The sequence below is a fragment of the Ambystoma mexicanum genome, chromosome 11, assembly GCF_040938575.1.
Source record: "Ambystoma mexicanum isolate Mex_15411 chromosome 11, UKY_AmexF1_1, whole genome shotgun sequence".
Taxonomy (NCBI): Eukaryota; Metazoa; Chordata; class Amphibia; order Caudata; family Ambystomatidae; genus Ambystoma; species Ambystoma mexicanum.
This window is the reverse complement of record NC_090934.1, coordinates 1060008631-1060026751: the sequence shown is the minus strand read 5'-3', so window position 1 is coordinate 1060026751 and position 18121 is coordinate 1060008631. Positions and strand designations below refer to the sequence as shown.

The 18121-nt window shown below is 44.2% G+C and overlaps 1 protein-coding gene across 1 annotated transcript in view; it reads right to left on the bottom strand.

The window, feature by feature from the left end:
• RHCG (Rh family C glycoprotein) overlaps positions 1–18121 on the bottom strand; it is a 265077-nt gene that overhangs the window by 41027 nt on the left and 205929 nt on the right. The window contains exons 7-8 of the mRNA XM_069624306.1: positions 12464–12600; positions 7509–7633 (exon numbers count right to left, since the gene is read on the bottom strand). Of these exons, the coding sequence (XP_069480407.1) occupies positions 7509–7633; positions 12464–12600 (262 nt within the window). The remainder of the gene's footprint in view (positions 1–7508; positions 7634–12463; positions 12601–18121) is intronic.

The window sequence follows — 18121 nt, the reverse complement described above, 5'->3', positions numbered from 1 at the left end:
TGCTGCTCTATCCACTGACTGTAACACTCCTCTACTTGATCAATGACTCTCTTCTGTCTGCTCTCTGCCCACCCATTCCAATGGAAACTCCCATGACCTTATTCTTATCTCCTCTCAACTCTCCCCCTGCAATATGTACACTTCCCCTTCTCCTTCTGATCACTCTATCATATGTGCCTGCTTCTTTCTCACTCTCTCCATCTACTACAACTATTACTAAACACAGGTTTCCCTCCTCCAAACTTCATGACTGCCTCTCTGAAATGCAACACTCTCTTTCCTCATATGCTGAACTCACCTTTCCATGCACTGAAGAAGCCGTCACTAACTTTAACACTGCTCTTTATGCTTCCTGCTCCTCGCACTATCATCTTACTACACTCGCTCCTAAATCCTCCCATCCAGAGACCTGGGTTGCACCTCACATCTGCAACCTGAAAACAACAATGCAGAAAAGGTTTGGCAAAGGTTAAGACACTCCTCCGATCTTCAACTCTATCTCAATGCTGTTCAAAACTATTCCTCTACTCTTGACTCTGCCAAACGTGACTTCTGTCTCACTCTCATTTCGTCTCAATCCTCCAATCCCAGGCACCTCCAAAAGTCTCTCAACTCAATACTCTCATCTCCTACACCTACCTTAATCTGCTCTACTCTTTCTTCAAATAATCTTGCTGTCTACTTTGCTTTTAAAATTGCTACCGTTCACAATATCCTTTCTACTTACCTTCTCTTCCCTCCTGCTCACTTTCATCCACCACTCCTACTCTCCTCTCCCACTCCTGTCTTCCTTTTCCCCAGTAGTCTTGATGAGATTTTTGCCCTACTCCTCAACGCAAACCATTCCTGTGCACCCGCGGACGCACTGTGCCCGTACATCGTGTAGCACATGGCTCTCAGCGTTGTTCCACATCGTGCTTCGCTTTTCAACTACAATCACGTGCTTAACACTGGAGAGCAGTCTCTAAGCTTGGGACTGAAATTCAAGCATGCGCTGCTTTGCGCTGTCATGCTTCCAAGACCAATGCATTGCCCTTGCGCTATCCACCAAGCCCACGGTGTATGATATGCACTAAGATTTCACAGTAGTTTTTGAGTACTTTAATAAAGAGATTGAGTACTGTTAGGTGAATAGGGGATTCAAGAACATGCCCGGGCAGTACTGGTTAGAGGTGGAAGGGCCAAGCGGGGCAAGAGCCATCCCAGGTCAAATTGCTCCTTGGAGCTTGACCGGAGGTTCAAACCAATGGGATCTCAGAACCAGGGGTGTTGGTAGGTCTTTTTGTACCGCATTTTATATTGATCTATGCAACTTTATATAAAATCAAGAGTTTTCCATAACTGGGTACAACGGATTGAGTTCTTTACGTAAACTCATAGGGTGACAGGGTAAAGCAGAGTGCCTGAGCAAATATCCCGACCTATTCAAGTCTATCTTTGTTCCACATCAACAATCATGGCCAATGTATCTCCTCCAAATTCCTGCATTATTTTTCAACCAGAAGTCTCTGCCAGGCACTGGAAATCTTCGCTCTGCCCTGTGTTTCAACAGAGCGCACCCCTGCGGTGGTGAGCCATCGTGGGTCCTTGCATCCCTGCTTTGCAATCGTCGTCCGCTACAGAGAGAGGCCAGTCCAAACTACCCTTTGCGCCTAGAAACACTTGCGTACAGGTGCGTTGTAAATGACTCATCATATCATATCATGTAACGTCCTGTAATTCTGACTTATACAACAAAAACATTACTTTCTGTTCTCCTCTACCCCATCGATGGGGACACTGCCAAAAGACCACGTTCTTTGTGTCTATCACACTTTACAAGAATTTGTTATGACAAGTATAACCAAGCAAAGGACCCTGTCTTTGGCCACACGCAATCATCATTTATAATTGATCTTTTACAAGGTGCTTAGACCAGTTTCTAAGCGGAGAAGAGGATTCGAATCTGTGTTGCTATGTGTTGTCTTGTTTCCAAGACAAACGCGTTGCCCCTGAGCTATCCTCCCTCACAGGGCCATATACTATGTTGAGCTGCCTTGCATGTTTATGTTGAATTAAGGAGTCTTTTTTATCCTCCAAGGTAACTGCTTGGCCTGAAGGCTGTGAAGCTTTGTAATCAGTGCATAATTTGTAAAGGAAATAAGTGCCAATAGCACAGCATTTAGAATGGCAGCCTCTGCCAGCACCGCCCTCTTCCATCATCCACACTGATTTATGACACTGTCAGTGCTGGACACTGCTAATGTATTTGGTGCCATCTCCAGCAGGCGCTGGTGTGCGGTAACCAAAGAATTGGGGATTAAAGTTTGGCTTCCAGCCTCGATTAAATATATTTAACCTTTCCAATACATATTAAGTGCGACAAACACTATACAAAATAATGTGTCCAAAAGCTTGTTTATGATTCTGTAACTTTTTCAAAGGCTTTTCAATTCAAGTCTTCACCTATTAACAGGACGTTGAAGGATCACCATCCAAACAAACCTACATTAAAAAGAATAGTATAATGAAAACGGGGGTAGGAATGCGCTTGACACTGTTAAACTAAAGTAAATCAACAGTCTTGCTGAATACAATGTTTTTAATAATAAAGCTTTCTTTGAAGAACAGCCGACACGTGTTTCGACACTTAGGTCGTTTTCAAGGCACACAAGACTAAAGATCATCAATTAGCTGGTTATATCCGGATCAAAATATTGAAAAAGTTCCCATCACTTGGGAAATATGGCGAAATGCAAAAGAACAAGGTACTAGTTGCCGTATTGGCCGACTGAATTATATAGCTCGATATATCGAGTGAGAAACATATATACCAGGATAAATTCGAAACACGTGTCGGCTGTTCTTCAAAGAAAGCTTTATTATTAAAAACATTGTATTCAGCAAGACTGTTGATTTACTTTAGTTTAACAGTGTCAAGCGCATTCCTACCCCCGTTTTCATTATACTATTGTTAATTGTTGCCAGCCTTTGTGGATGGGTTGGTGGGTACGGAATTGCTGCTAGAGACGCCTTTTCTGAATATAGTAGTGATAAATAGCGCACAAGTATTCTGTTTGTGACTCCACACATTTTCTTGTCACTACATTAAAAAGAAGCAAAACAATATGAATGTATTTTTTGATTTTTCTTATCGTATTTATGGTCCTTGGATTGTATGTATTTTGTACAGTGCCTTGAAACTGTTTTTTTCTGGTAATGAGAAGCGCTCAATACATTATTTTACTACTTACTTCTACAAGTGTGATCTGCATCTGGCCTAGTTTTGATTGAAATATTGCATTTCAGAGAAGCAAAAGTTGCAATTGACAGATGGATAGCTGTGCAGAATTCCTATTTTAAATACCTGGCACCAGGGCCGGCCTTAGCAGAGCCATCGCCCCGGGCAGCGGAGTAAAAATGTGGCACCCTCCCCCTGCACGCCCCTGGTCATATGGGAGAAGGGGGTGACAAATCTTTCAATAGGTGCCGATGCGAAAGCATCAGCGCCCTATTGTTATTAAATGCACCCTGCTCCCAGGAGCAGGCGCATTTAATTTCAATAGGATGCCTGCTGCGCCTTCTCCCACCACGCCAGCTCGCGGGAGACCTTGAAAGAATCCCCCGAGCTGGTGCCCCGGGTGGTCACCCGGCGGCCTTGCCCAAAGAACTGCCCTGCCTGGCATAATGGAGTGCCTAAGCACATGGCTTAGCAGGCCATTAAAAAAATAGCATCATGCAACCAACCAACTGCATAAGGCCTCCTTAGGGAGGTTGATTTGCAGCATCTTTTCTGGTCTTGCCCAGTCACCAAATTGGCCCTTTTCCGCCACTGACCCTGCAAAGAAGTCATCACATAGTCCATGCACTTAAATCAGAAGCTCAAGTTCCACCGAAATGTCTATACTGCAAGGTTGGAACGACCCAGCTCATTAAATTGCAAAGTGAAGTTCCTATTCAGGTGGCATATGGAGCAATTAAAAGAACAGCAGCACCCAGTATTCCAGCCACTATCCAAAATGGTCATCATCCAGTCCAAAGCCCTTCCTTGGTAAGAGTACTTTGGATCAAGGATTCCATAAACAGGCTCCCATAGATTGCTTTGATAGACTCAGAGTTTTGTAACACGCTCAATGCCTAAAGAACACAGGACGGAAAGTCGGAAGGATACGATGAATGCAAGAGGTGAAGGCAAAAACCAAAACCATACAATGTTCTATGGGTCTTGTTAAAATCACTTTGTGCCGGAAACATGGTGCTGGACGACATCCCGTGTTGTCAATGTGGGATGCTTTGTGGACAAGAAGCATTTTTAGGGCCTACCTGTATCTTAAATTGTTCAGTATGAGTCTAAGTAGCAGCACTTACGTATGAGCGTGATACAAATAAAATATCATATCATATCATAGTTTATGAATTGTCCCATAGTTCCAACCTTTACATGAAATTGTTTGCTCTGATCTGTATGAGACAGTAGGTTGGCTGGGTCGCTTTGCTCATTGCGACTGGCCATTATCCAAAGAATGCACTGTCTGAACATGTTTGCTAGGAATCTAGGGTCTGATTGCCAGTTGGAGCTACAACGTTGCATACAGTTTTTCATTCGATGTGTGGTGGGTCGCGAGCAATGGAGCGTAGGTAGGGCCTTTCCGATGGTATTACCCAAAGTGGTCATTTCTAATTGACCGTATGGTACAACCGGACAAATTCGGCCAGTACCATTTGGTTGTTTGGAAACAACCATTTTGGGTAATCACAACCAAACACGGGGAGCAGGGGTTGTGGGGGTTTTCCCCACTCTCCATGTTTGGTAGTGATTGCATTTGCCTTTGGGGGTGGCTGCGGGAGTCCCACACTTCTGGAGGTATGGAGGCAGGGGACCAAAAAAAAAAGAAAAGCGGACCCTGCAGCGTCGGATCAAACCCGCGTAGGAGTGACGGATCCATGCAGATCATAGTGCACTTATTAAAACCCAGGACCACCTGGATTTTCTGGATCTTCTTCTGTAGACAGGCCGCTGTACAAACTGTTGTAGCAGTTTTTGATTGACCAAGTGCTTGGATGATCCCATTTTTTGCTTTAGGTCCCTGAAAAGGATGAGTCTCCTGAGAGCATGCAGCGATAATGGCTCTTGCAGGTGAGGATTTTAATATGTTACCATAAGAAACATTGGAGAAAGTAGCACTAATGTGTTAAGTAAGTGCCTGTGCTAAATGTCAGTCTAATTCACCAATAGGCTAAAAGTATTTGGTACCGTCCTAAGGCTTGAATATACACTTTTGGCTGATATGACTTTGATGGTCCTTAAGAAGACATTATAACTATTTTGTTATAGGTGCCTTCTTACAGATTGTTGTTTTTAGATGGAAAATGTTCGGGCCGATTGCCCCGTTTTATTAATGGTTGTATTTATGATCGAAATAGTCTGAATTGGCAGTTATGCATTTCTATTTTGTACAAAATGTTTTACGTTTCATGCTTGTAAAAATTAAAATCGACTAATTACAATAATAATTAATAAATAAATACATAAATATGGGGCGCGAGTCAGAAGTCAGAGTCAGAGATTATACGCAGGTTTCCCACTTTGTTTACATGCGCATGGGAAGGACTTAATGATAAAGACCAGAAAATAACCAGTTGGGCCCTAGAAGAGCCAGAAAGTAGCTTCTCACTTGAACAAGGGGAACCTGGTTTCAGCCATCCAACTCTGGACAGCATCCAGAAAGGCAGACATCTTCTGTTGTGACATTGGCATAGAGGTCGAAATGCATGGAAACGTCTCCATCTTTGAAGCGTGGCTCTATAGATAGTTTAGGAGACAGTGAAAGGTGTGAGACCTTGTCACACCGCAGAGTTAGGGTGTTGAGTTGGATAGGATGTGTCTTACCTTCACTGGTGCTCTGAGATCTTTCATGAAGGAGTGGCTCCTTTTAAGGCCCTGCCATGAATTCCCACGTGATGGCAGAGCCATCAGATGCGCCGGTTCCTTGGCTTCCATTGTCTTGCATATTTGACCCTGAGGTCGGGAAGCATGGATGCTGATCTGAAACCAGAGTGCTCGTTTTGAATGAAGTGCTCAGCTTCACTGAATTCCTGGAGTTGTTTCATTACCTCTCTTGGAATATGTTTGGCTGAAAATGGTAAGTTTTGGGACTGCCATTTTAGTACTGGGCCTTTTTGTTTAGCCGGGTGCCATTTTGGGAATCTTGAGAGTGTCAGGAAGAGACAGCGAGGTAAAGGAGCTTGAAAGCCAACCATGCATGGAACACGGTTGGCAAAAATTCACAATGCCATACCCCAAGCACATGATATGCATGAGTAAGGTGTTTCTCCCTAATGTATCTGAAAGAAAGGGTGGCCAGCAACCTGTACGAGTCCTGTGCCTGGGATACTTACACCTTACCGCACACATGTGCGGATGACAACGCGCGTGGCGGTTGGGGAGACCCTCCTATGAGGGCCTCTGACAGACGTCAGAGTGGACAGTATGATCTGTGGGAAGGACGGCCCTCTCCTATTGGCCAGATAGCCCTGGAGGTTCATTGTGAGCAGTGTACAGCAAAGGTTAAATACACAGTCACAGACTCATCTCATTTGACAGCTTGACAGCCTCCTTTATAGGACAGAGATTGTAAACACCAGATACTCGGTATAAAATCATTACATGACATCAACAGTCACCAGTGAGCAACGGAGCTGGCCTTTGGTGGATAAATAATTAAGTATCATCAATTGGGCCCCCTCGGAGCGAGTCAGTTCACACGTGGTGCATAAATATTTACATTTCATAAAGTGGGTCACCTGCGAGCAAGTCAATTCACATTTGGTAAATAAATAATTAAATATCTTCACCTGGGTCACCTGGGAGCGAGTCAGTTCACCTTTGGTACATAAATAGTTAAATATCATGCATTGGGTCCATGGCAGCATGCTCTTTCCCATTCAACGCTGCGCCCCAATTTAAGTATGAGACATATCTTGTATCCTTAGTGCTTTATGCGTTTTCTTTTTTGTTGAATTTGCAGAACATATCCCACACTAAATTCTCAAAACTATGACATCCTACCTTCCTCCTCATTTCAAGATTCTTTAAAGGGTGCAACCCAGTTGGCATCAGTTTCCCCCCACATGTCCACTCTGGCCCAAAACGGCCAACAAACCACACAACCCACATTGCAAATGCACACCTGGCTGACCACACAAAACAGACACACACATGCACACGAAGGTGCCAGGCTATCCGCCCGTGCTTTCTGGTCTGGCTGCACATCCCCTCCGTTCATTGGGCCATGCCGCCACAAGTGCTCCAGATGAATTAAGTGCCAGTGCGCACATATATCTCCTGGGGCCACCCCAGCAAGCGACTGCTCACATTGAGCTCTGCTTCCAATGCAGCTCCCTCCATGGTGCCTTCACGCTCCTGAAGAGTAAGAATGCAATGCAGACATGCAGCGATTCATAAGAGAGGCGTTACCCTTCAAGCACAGTTTATGCTACCATGGTAGAGAACTATCAGAAAAACTCACCAACAATGGTTCCTCCCACAAAAGCAAAGGCAAGAGAGACCGCAATTCCAGCTGCCTGATAGCCACCTTGCGTACTAGAAGATCGCTCGTAGCCCAGCTCCTCATACCGAAACATCTTACTTAGCCTAGATATGATAAAAACACAAACATCATATTATGAATAGTTACCTATACCAGCACGTGCAAGAGGCTGGCTTTGAACTGAACAAGGACTCACATAGGATTTAAGCAGAAGTGCCTCATCCCCCAATGGTCTGCCTCGAGGCACTATGGACGCCGGATTGTTTCGCGAGATTGTTTTATCCCGGAATATCCCTCATGGGACCCAAAAAACTACATTTCCTCTAATGCTAATAGCAGCTGGCATCCCATGAAGCTCAGGACAAGGCCCAATTGGAGGGAAGATACTTTCCTTCAAGCTTGCAAAACGGAAGAAGTGAAGAAATAATGAAATGATTTATGGATGCACGCTACCCTCTGTAAACACCAAACCCCTGGAAAGAGCTCTGTCCATTCCAGGGGACATGCCTGGGTGTGGATCGCGAATTTGCTGTCCAATGGGTTCAAGCTGCAGCTCACAGATGAAGCCCAGCACACTGGAAATATGTGCCAGTTGGCTCCAGTTCCCATGCAGAGGGACCATGGTCTAGCGGCTCGGCTTGGACTGTACCAACTGATGGTAGGATCAGGAATGATTTGGATGTGCCTGGACTGCGTGTGCATGATGGCACAAAAGGAACATAAACCAGCGGAATGGAAGTGGCCTTGAGCAATTGCCAGTGGTTATCACCGATTTAAAGCTTTTCAACCATCCATTTCTTTGCTTGCAGTGCAGTTCACCTCCACACAGTGAGTGCATGATGGAGGGTGAGAGAGTGACTGAGTGAGGGTTAGGGTTCTAGTGAATAAGCGAGTGAGAGCATCGCAACTAGGAGTTCTGGCTTCCCCTGTCCGATCCCAACAAAGTAGAGCCATCTGCTTACAGTCATGGCATAGTAGGCATCATGAACTGGCACAAGCTGGCATTCCGCGCAGATGCTAAGCGTTAGTGCAGTTTGCGAAGAGATGCCGCGGGGGACCTAAAAAAGCAAAAGAATGGTGTGCTGCACACTTAATGCCCCGCTCCCTCATGGGGCAACCGCTTATGCTCACTGCTCCATGAGGCCTACTGGCAGTTGGACCTAGCGGGCACATATGGGGGTGGTTGCACTTTCAACTGCACCACCCATCATGGGTTCCAGAGGTATGTGTGGGTGTACAGATCCCAACAGCAGGGCACCAGGTGCACCAACAGGAGTGCACATATGAAGCCAAGCTTGGTAGCGCCCATTTAGCTCATTCCATGCACCCTTTGCCACAGAGAGGGCGCAAAGTTTCTCTTGCGAAGTTTACATTTTCCATCACCATTAACCCTTTCATTGCCCACGGAACCAGGGTCTGCAACCTGCAGCTCTCTAGATGCTTTGGACTATGTCTCCCGTGATCCATCACTGTTGATTATGCTGCTACGGGCTGATGGGAGTTGTAGTCCAAAACGTCTGGTGAGCCAAAGATTTAAAGTTGTCAATAGTTTGATTGACCCACCGAGCTTGCATACATTGGAGTTGATCAAAGTTCACTCCTGGAGATTGTGATCGGAAAAGGGTAGGGTGTCCTTGTGTGTTTCACCGTTTCTGTACAAATGGTTCATTACAAATGTACAATTCACTTCTGCGTTGGAAAAGACAGTGGGCCTCATTACGAGTAGTGCAGAATCGGTTTAACGGCGCCGGTAATGGTGCTGGCGCCGTTAAACACATTCCGCACTATTATGAAGTTCCCTCGCGGGACCCGCTCTGGACGTCTGGTTTTTCCAGATGTCCATAGCGGGTTCCGCGAGTGAATCAGGGAGCTAACAACAGCCCGTTGTTAGCTCCCTCCCCATTCCCATTGAGCCCTGTGGGGGCTCGAATGGGAATGGGGAAGGACCGGGCCTGGGTTCCCTGAAGGAGGAATTACCGGGCCCTCCGAACTCGGAATGGCCCAGTACTTCCCCATTCAGGGAACCCGGACCTGGACACGAGTTTGGAGGCAGCCATGGCGCTAATAGCACCATGGCTGCCTCCAAAGTCGTAATGAGGCCCAGTATCTTCATGTCCCCTTTCTGTGTTCATTGTCTGCGGTTAGACCTGTTAGCTTCATTGCTTGTTCATTTACTTTCATGAGAAAAACGCAGGTCTATTAATTGATCATTTGTTTATTTTATGGTATGTTTTACAAGATACTTTTCTCCGGAAAAGGAAGCTATCTTGCATGTTGATGTAATTGTTCTTAATTGTGGAAGTTGCCTATGAGGGAAATAAACCTGAGCAAAAGTCAACACAGGAAATGACACTCAAAGAAATTTCCCATGGAAACAAAATATCACTAGATGAATTAACATGGAAGGGAAGCAAACCATATCTTAAATCTATCTCCAGATACCAAAGGATCAATGTTAAACCTAAAAAATGGCAAGAAGAGATCGATATCGTAGAAGACCTTCTTGTAATTGTAATTGGTTATTTATAACACGCTTAACACCCAGAGGTTTCTAAGCGCTGCCCCAGGGATCGAACCTGTGCTGCTCTGCATCCTCTTGCTTCCAAGATGAGCATGTAGCCTCTGAGCTATCCTCCCTGAGCTTCTTATCTTACTTATGCTGCGTTATAGGACTATCCACCTCTATTGTCACTGCTAGAGGAAGTTGTTGCCTTTGGATACATACAGGCAATGCCCAGTCCCATAGCTTCGCCTGTTGTCAGCGCCAGAGGGAGCTGTTGCCTTAGGATACATAGAGACAGTGCCAAGTCCCATAGCTTTGTTGTCACCACTAGAGGGAGCTGTTGCCTTAGGATACATAGCGACAGTGCCAAGTGCCATAGCTTTGCTTGTCACCACTAGAGGGAGCTGTTGACTTAGGATACATAGAAACAATGCCCAGTCCCATAGCTTCACCTGTTGTCACTGCTAGAGGGAGCTGTTGCCTTAGGATACATAGAGACAGTGCCAAGTCCCATAGCTTTGTTGTCACCACTAGAGGGAGCTGTTGCCTTAGGATACATAGAGACAGTGCCAAGTCCCATAGCTTTGTTGTCACCACTAGAGGGAGCTGTTGCCATAGGATACATAGCGACAGTGCCAAGTCCCATAGCTTTGTTGTCACCACTAGAGGGAGCTGTTGCCTTAGGATACATAGAGACAGTGCCAAGTCCCATAGCTTTGTTGTCACCACTAGAGGGAGCTGTTGCCTTAGGATACATAGAGACAGTGCCAAGTCCCATAGCTTTGTTGTCACCACTAGAGGGAGCTGTTGCCATAGGATACATAGCGACAGTGCCAAGTGCCATAGCTTTGCTTTTCACCACTAGAGGGAGCTGTTGCCTTAGGATACATAGAAACAATGCCCAGTCCCATAGCTTCGCCTGTTGTCACCGCTAGAGGGAGCTCTTCTATTAGGATATATAGTTGTCCTACTGTGTCAATGAAAACCTGCACTTTGACATGCACTAGTCCTAATATAATCTGTGAGAATCATGAATCTCTTTGGTCTTTTCCCCACACGAAAAGTGTTGGCATCAAATATAGTGTACAACTGTCCTGTGAGCAGGTCTAATTATTTATTAGGAATTGTTTGGTGACAGCTCAGCAGCACACCCTGGCGGCCTGCCCCAGGCTTACCCACCTTGCCCACCCTCTATGCCAGCGCTTGGATCCCTTCAGCCGCATCCAACCACTCTCCCCGGTTCTGGTATTCCGGCCATTCATTTTGTGCCATAAAATAGTCCATTTTGTTCCCACTTGCTTTTATGATTTTTGTTGAATCCTCAAAGTGAGTGCGGAATGAGTTGGCTGATCGAAATACTGACTTTGGAAGCTTTAAAGTGAATGTACATCTACCTTTCTTGCTATGGCTACTGGGCCCCCCAATGCAGTGCCAGTTTGAACCTAATATCCCATTTTGTAAGTACTTTAAACCTAAAATAAGGTTTTAAAACTAAAAATAATCACTAGGTATGTCTGTTTATCATATGTAGTACTTGTTGCCATATTCAATATTTATTAGATCTAATAATGTCTGATTTTATACAGTGAATAGATTCTACATTCTGTTCTCCCGGTTCCTTGGAATGACACCAATTTCCCTTTGCAGTCACCTAAAGTCTTTGCTTTGTTGCTTCAAGTCTTTTCATGCCTATGCATTATCATATCCAGCAAGATTGTTGGATGAATACTGATTTATGAAGTGTTTTTGTAGGAAAACTGAAATAATGCATACCAATTATTATTGCGGATAGAAACTTTCCGTTACAAAATATGTGTGTTTGCAGAAGAATGCCTGGGAGATAGGGTTGTGTAGCAGGGTTAAGGCTGGCTTTGAAGGACAAAAGCAAGAAAAAAAACTTAAAGTAAAAAAAAATAAACATAAGCTCAAAAGAAAATGACAAGCAATATACAGTAGCTGATCTTATGATACAATAATAATTTGAAAAAACAAATAATAATTTGATATTTATATAGCGCTTTTATCCAAAGTGCTTTACATAGCACATATTTACATACACTATTATCATTATTATTACCCAATCAAAATTGGCACTCACATGTGCACGTATTCACAGGAAAAAGCATATATTCTAGGATAACAACATGTTTCCTATCAACATTGACCTCTGCAGTGGGTTGAACAATATTTGGGGTGTAAGTATGGATTCATTGCCACATTTTCACCACCGCAGTCCCACACTATGGGCAAACATTGGCACCAAGAGGCCACTGCAGTTGCAGCTCGTGCACCACAGAAATGCAGAAAAAATGCATCCTGTGAGTTAAGCAGGATCATGCTTCCATGCAGAACTGCACCGCAAGATGCTCACACAAGGGTGAGGATTGTTTACCAGGGTCTTCTCCTGACAGCCTATGTCTTGTCAGCTTACCCAATCTCGCCTCCGTAAACCTCCGCCGTTGCTGCCGCTGCGGTGATCGCTCCCACAATCCCACCGATCACGCCTGGCATGGCATGAAGGTTGTGCACACCACACGTGTCGTGAAGCCTAAGCTTGTGGAGGCATGGCTAAAAAGAGCAAAGAAAGGATGGGCGTATGAATGACCAAGCAACAGAAGACATCCCAGGACCCACAGCCACCTGCGGCCAAATTACAGAAGTTTTGTCCTGGCGTAGGTGCCACTCTACACTGCATTAGTGCTAGATCAAACATTGGCCTAGTGCAAAAACCTACTCTTTCAATGCATGTTTCCAGTAGAACAAAGTTTACCCTACTGCTAAAACGTAATGTTACTGGAGCAAGGGGAAAAACATTCAGCAGAACCCCCGAGATCACAGACATGACAGTGTCCCATACCAAAAGCAAGCACTGTTTTTATTTTACCAAGCTGAAAATAAGTGTATTCTATACACTGTTAGGGACGTCATTTCACCAAAATATCAGGGGTAGCGGAAGTGAAATCACATGTCCCTTGACCTCCAATGACATCACAGGAAGTGATGCCATTTGACCCCACCACGAAGTGGCATCACATAAAGCGATGGAACACAAACTGTTACCCCTTGACAAAACAGGAAGTGGCATCTCAGAGCATTGTTCCTAAGTACACTATGAATAATATATAGTTACAATATCACTGTAACGTGATAAATATCTCATACAAGAATGTATCACCATATGTATCGGCAGAAAAAAACATGCTATAACTGCAACTTGCGAAAACCAAAACACATAGTCCGAAATGCATGCTTACTCTACTCTAAATGCTTTTTGGAGTATATTGCCTGTATTGGGAATTTGAGGTGTTTAAGAACAGACTTAATCCGTGACTCACACCTGAAGTGTCCCTAAAATAAACGTTTAATGAGTCTAGCAATTATTGTATAGAATTCCAGAAAGACAAGTTATTTACTATCCCTATTCTTTCTTATATAGGGTCACTGCTCAAATTGTTACACTTGTGAAACCCCCTGTTTTTTAAAGATACCTGAAAAAGAAAGCCAGCCACTCCAGAAACAACGAGCCACATGGCAATTGTACATTTTTTTTAAAAATAAACTCCCCCCCCCTTTTTTAGGGGTAGCAAATGATACCACAGGGGTAGCAAGGGAGAACTCAGGGGTCGCAAGTGCAGCCCCTGGTGACCCCTACATGACATTCCTGTACACTGTTTCATAGTACTTAAAACATGCTTGGCCCATAAGGAGGAAAAACACTGATAGGTGTGTGATATTTAGTTTAGAGCATAGAATGAACGAGTTGCTGCATTTATCTTACCTAGGAAATGTCAGCCATCATGTATCTTATTGCTCTATCAATATGTTTTAATTAAAAAGTTTAATGTATTTTTATGTGATTTAATGGCATTTATTACCAAAATAGTTCTATATTTGACTGACTGAAAAATTAATTTGTTAATAATGTTAAGAACAAATAATGTTTCCTCTCATGCATTTCACGTCGAAAAATGTGTGATCCTCATATTCCGTGGGCTGTCTGAATACGGGATTTAAAAAGTACATGCAGATAAGACAAATACACCTGACTAGACTACTGCGTCTGTATGCCCCCCCTCCTCGCACTAGTCGACCCCTATCCCTCCCCCTGCGCACTTGCCCTTCAGGCTCCCCCTAGCACTTCCCTAGCCCTTAGGGCCCCTTCTTCCCTGCACACTCCCCCCCCCCTCCCCTGGCCTGCTCCTCCAGCCCCCTGCACTTCCTGTTTACTGCACTTGCACGAGCCGAACATCACAAGGCCTAGTAGGACCGTTCATTGTTGTTTACCCTCCTCTGTTCCCCCCTCGTCTTGTGGTGCCTGGAAACACTCTGCCGGATAGGCGGCAAGTAAATGTTCAATAAATAAATAAATAAATACGTAAATAAAACCTAAATGTTCTTTCTCTGCCACTGTGTGCCAGATTAAAAATGTGTGTTTCTGTCAGCCACTTGAAAATTGTGACTTGCACATTTAGTGCATGTGCCGACTCGCTTTTAGTGGGTGCCCGGTGAGTCACAGAGAAACCCATATGCACAGGGAGCAACTTATACCTTTCCAATGAGTGGCCATTGAGGCATCCTGATTCACAACTAAGAAGCAACCAGGGCTCAAGTCGAGGGTACACGCAGGTGGACAGAGTCCTCCCACTTTTTTCAGTGGCCATCTTGATATGCTAATTTCTGGTGACGCCACATTCAATTGGTATGTTAATGAGACCTCCACTTTGCTTTTTTTAGGGCTTGGCCCCTGGAAGCAACTCTCCATTTGGAAGCTCTTGGCATGGAACCTACACCTGGTAAGGTGAAATGCGAAAAAATGTGAATTGCAGGATTCTGGTAGAAAGTGGTGTCACGCAACGAGGAAAAACAAAATTCTTTAAAAATTATTTTAGAAAAATGAAGTCATCCAAGCAGGTTTACCTCACACTCCCCACACGTTGTAGCAGGCGCACATTGTGCCCTCAGAGGAAAGAAGCAAGGCATGTGCTCCTTTTTTGTGTGTGTGCATTATGTAGATTTGTAGGTGTGTCAGTCAGTTATTTTACTAAATCTACTTTGCATGTGCAAGTTGGGGGAAGTGGAGGTCTACCACGTCCCACATGTTTAGTCGCACATATGCAATTGCCCTGTTTGCACACATGTGGCCCAATCTACGAACACACAATGCAAGCACCTATGCATGCATTGGCCTAATGCTAGACTTTTGTGAATCTACCGCAGTTTGCAAGTACTGAAATTCCTTGTTTTGCGGGTTCAAATACATTTGCACTTGTCAAAAATCTTAGTGGATGGAGCCCCACGTATTTCCACATTTACTAACCTTATGGTCAAAGTCTTTCATCCAAAGAACATAGCATGAAAGAACAAATTCACGTAGAACACTGCCACAAAAATAGTACAGTTTATTGCAGAAACATAACTTTGCTGCACGCGCTACCGTGCAGAATCTCTGTGTTCACCACTCTTCAGCTAAACCTTTGTGCATCTGGCAAATTAAGCAATGCAATGGGAGGTCATCATAACTCTTGTTGTTTTACCAAAGTGAAGAATGACAACACTTAAGCAATATTACCCCAGCAGGGTATTAACCGGCCAGGTAATGCCCTGGGACAGGTAGAAGCCAGGGCGGAGTAAGGGCTTTATTGTTAGCCAGAGGCATCACTGGGCTCGGTAATGCTGCCCCCTTCAGGGGTAATATTGCTGTTAGTATCTGGCACAATGTACCGGATACTAATAGTAAAAAAAAAAAACAATGGCTGGGAGTCCCATCTCCCTTTCCATGACGGTCATTGATATGGCTGCCGGGACGTGCCGGGAACACTGTGGTTCCGGCGTCAGCGAGGGACTAGGTCATTGAAGGTAAGTGGGGTGGGAATGGGAGGCCGAAAATATGTGTATGTAGAGAAGAGGGTGGGGGCAAGGGGCCGCAGGGATGCGGACCATGGAATAGCACCTACCTGAGATCCCAGGGTTGGGGAAGATGGCGGCCTCCCACTATGAAGAGACTCGGACAGCCGCATTACCATGAGGTAATGCCACTGTTTTGAGCCTCCTCATTGGCTGGTAGACCGATCCCATGAGCCCCCGAGCCGGGTACTAATTTGAGAAATTCAAAATTTTAGATGAATTTATAAGAAAATTGACAAAGAGTAAAAAGAGTAAATTAAGAAAAAACAAACCTATGTTTTTTAAATTTTTTTTTACCAACTTTATTTAATTTGAAACCATAAACAACATTAAAACATATTGGTGAGAGTCCGAAAAGCGACAGTTTACATAACAGTTCCTTTGACAATAATAACCGTCAGTTAACAGTAATTCCTCATCAGAAAATCTCCCCTCACACTTGTACAAATACACAAACTAAAGACAAAAACACATTACATCAACCCCCACCTAACTCCCATAATCCACCAAACATATTAATTCAATACCTTACTCAAACAAATCATTAAAAGAATCCCAATTTTCAAGGTATTCAGTCTCTCGATGAAGCCGAGATGCTCGAGACCTTTCATACTTTGAAAGAGTGTGCATATCCACCACCCAATTATCAGTATGTGGCTTCTTACGTGACTTCCACACTTTCATAATATGTTTTATTGTCATTAATAATGCCCTATCAATCCATTCAGAGGCATCACAGATTTCCAAATATCTACCTACCTATGGTTTTTTAATGAAAGGTGGAAAAGAATAGCTAAATGCCCGTAATACAAGCTCACTCTGATTACTGGTCTGTTGACCATGACAGCTGGACATTCCTACTGAGCAAAGCTTCCAAATCCTCGAGGTGTTTGAGGCGTACTAAATACATTTTGGGTATATTTCTTCGAACAAAGAGTTATAGATTCTCCTGAGCTGAGGTAGCTGTGAAAACTGACCTGTCTTGATTAAAACAGGAGGGAGATGGGGACAAGTTGTAGGACCATTACAGAGAAAGAAGTCACAGGTTTAATCATACTTGCAAATAAGTTATAATTCCAATGCTCTGTTTCGTCCCCCTTTCAAATTTATGGAAATGGCCTTCTTCAGGACTGATTCCAAAATGCTGTTGGCCATGTATGGGTGGATTAGCTCAATATTTTGAACACAAAGGCTGCAGAAGCGAAGTCCTAACAACCAATGGGACATTGGGCCTCATTACAAGTTTTCCGGTATTCTGTTGGTAAATCTGCCAGTATACTGAGAAACAGAATTATTGTTACCACTTCTTGGTCCGGTGGTTTTACCGCTGGATTACAATTGGTGGTAGGTGGGGCTAGTCCCCGTTAAGTGGAGTCCATAGTACTGCATAGGGATTTTGGGTTGTAATTACCGCCGGTGGTAATTCTGCCAATTTTGCTGAGATTCGGCAGTAGGGTGGAAGATTTACCTCTAGCTTCTTGCTGGAGGTATTCCTCCACCTTACCTCCAAGCTTGTAGTTGGGCGGTATGCTAAAGCAGCGGTAATGCAGCAGTAACGGAATCACCACTGACTTTTACCACACCGTCCAACGTGTAATGAGGCCTGTTGTCCAGTATTTCAGTTATGTGTATTCAAATGATGTGCTCAGCAGACGCTAACCCTAAAAAGCAGCAGCGTGCAGGACATCCCAGGAAAGGACTACATAAGTTAAAATTAATAAAATAAAAAGTGATGTAGCAGACAACTACAAAGAAGTTTCAACCATGAAAACATGTATCGATTGTAACATCAACCAGAAAAGTATCAAATCACATAGGTAAATTATGACCCTTGGGAGCACAGAGAGGAAAAGTAAAATCAGAGGTAACTAAGGCAATTAAGATGACTTATAAAATCATTGAAGGATCAATTCAAGGCGATTGTCAACTGGTAACGAGTTCCAGACTCTTGGGAAAAGTTCCTAACTCTCATAGTGGCTGATGATTGGACCAGACCTGAGAGACCAGACCATCTGCATTTGGGAATCAACAATCGGCAGACGTTAGAACTGCGAGGGTTTTTTCACAAACACTTGTGCAACAACTCAGACATGTTATTAGGCTACCCATTAGCAGATCTCTGGTGATGCAGCAAGCCTCTAAAGAAATGCGAAACGTGAAATGAAGCCTTTGGAAGTGCATGCAG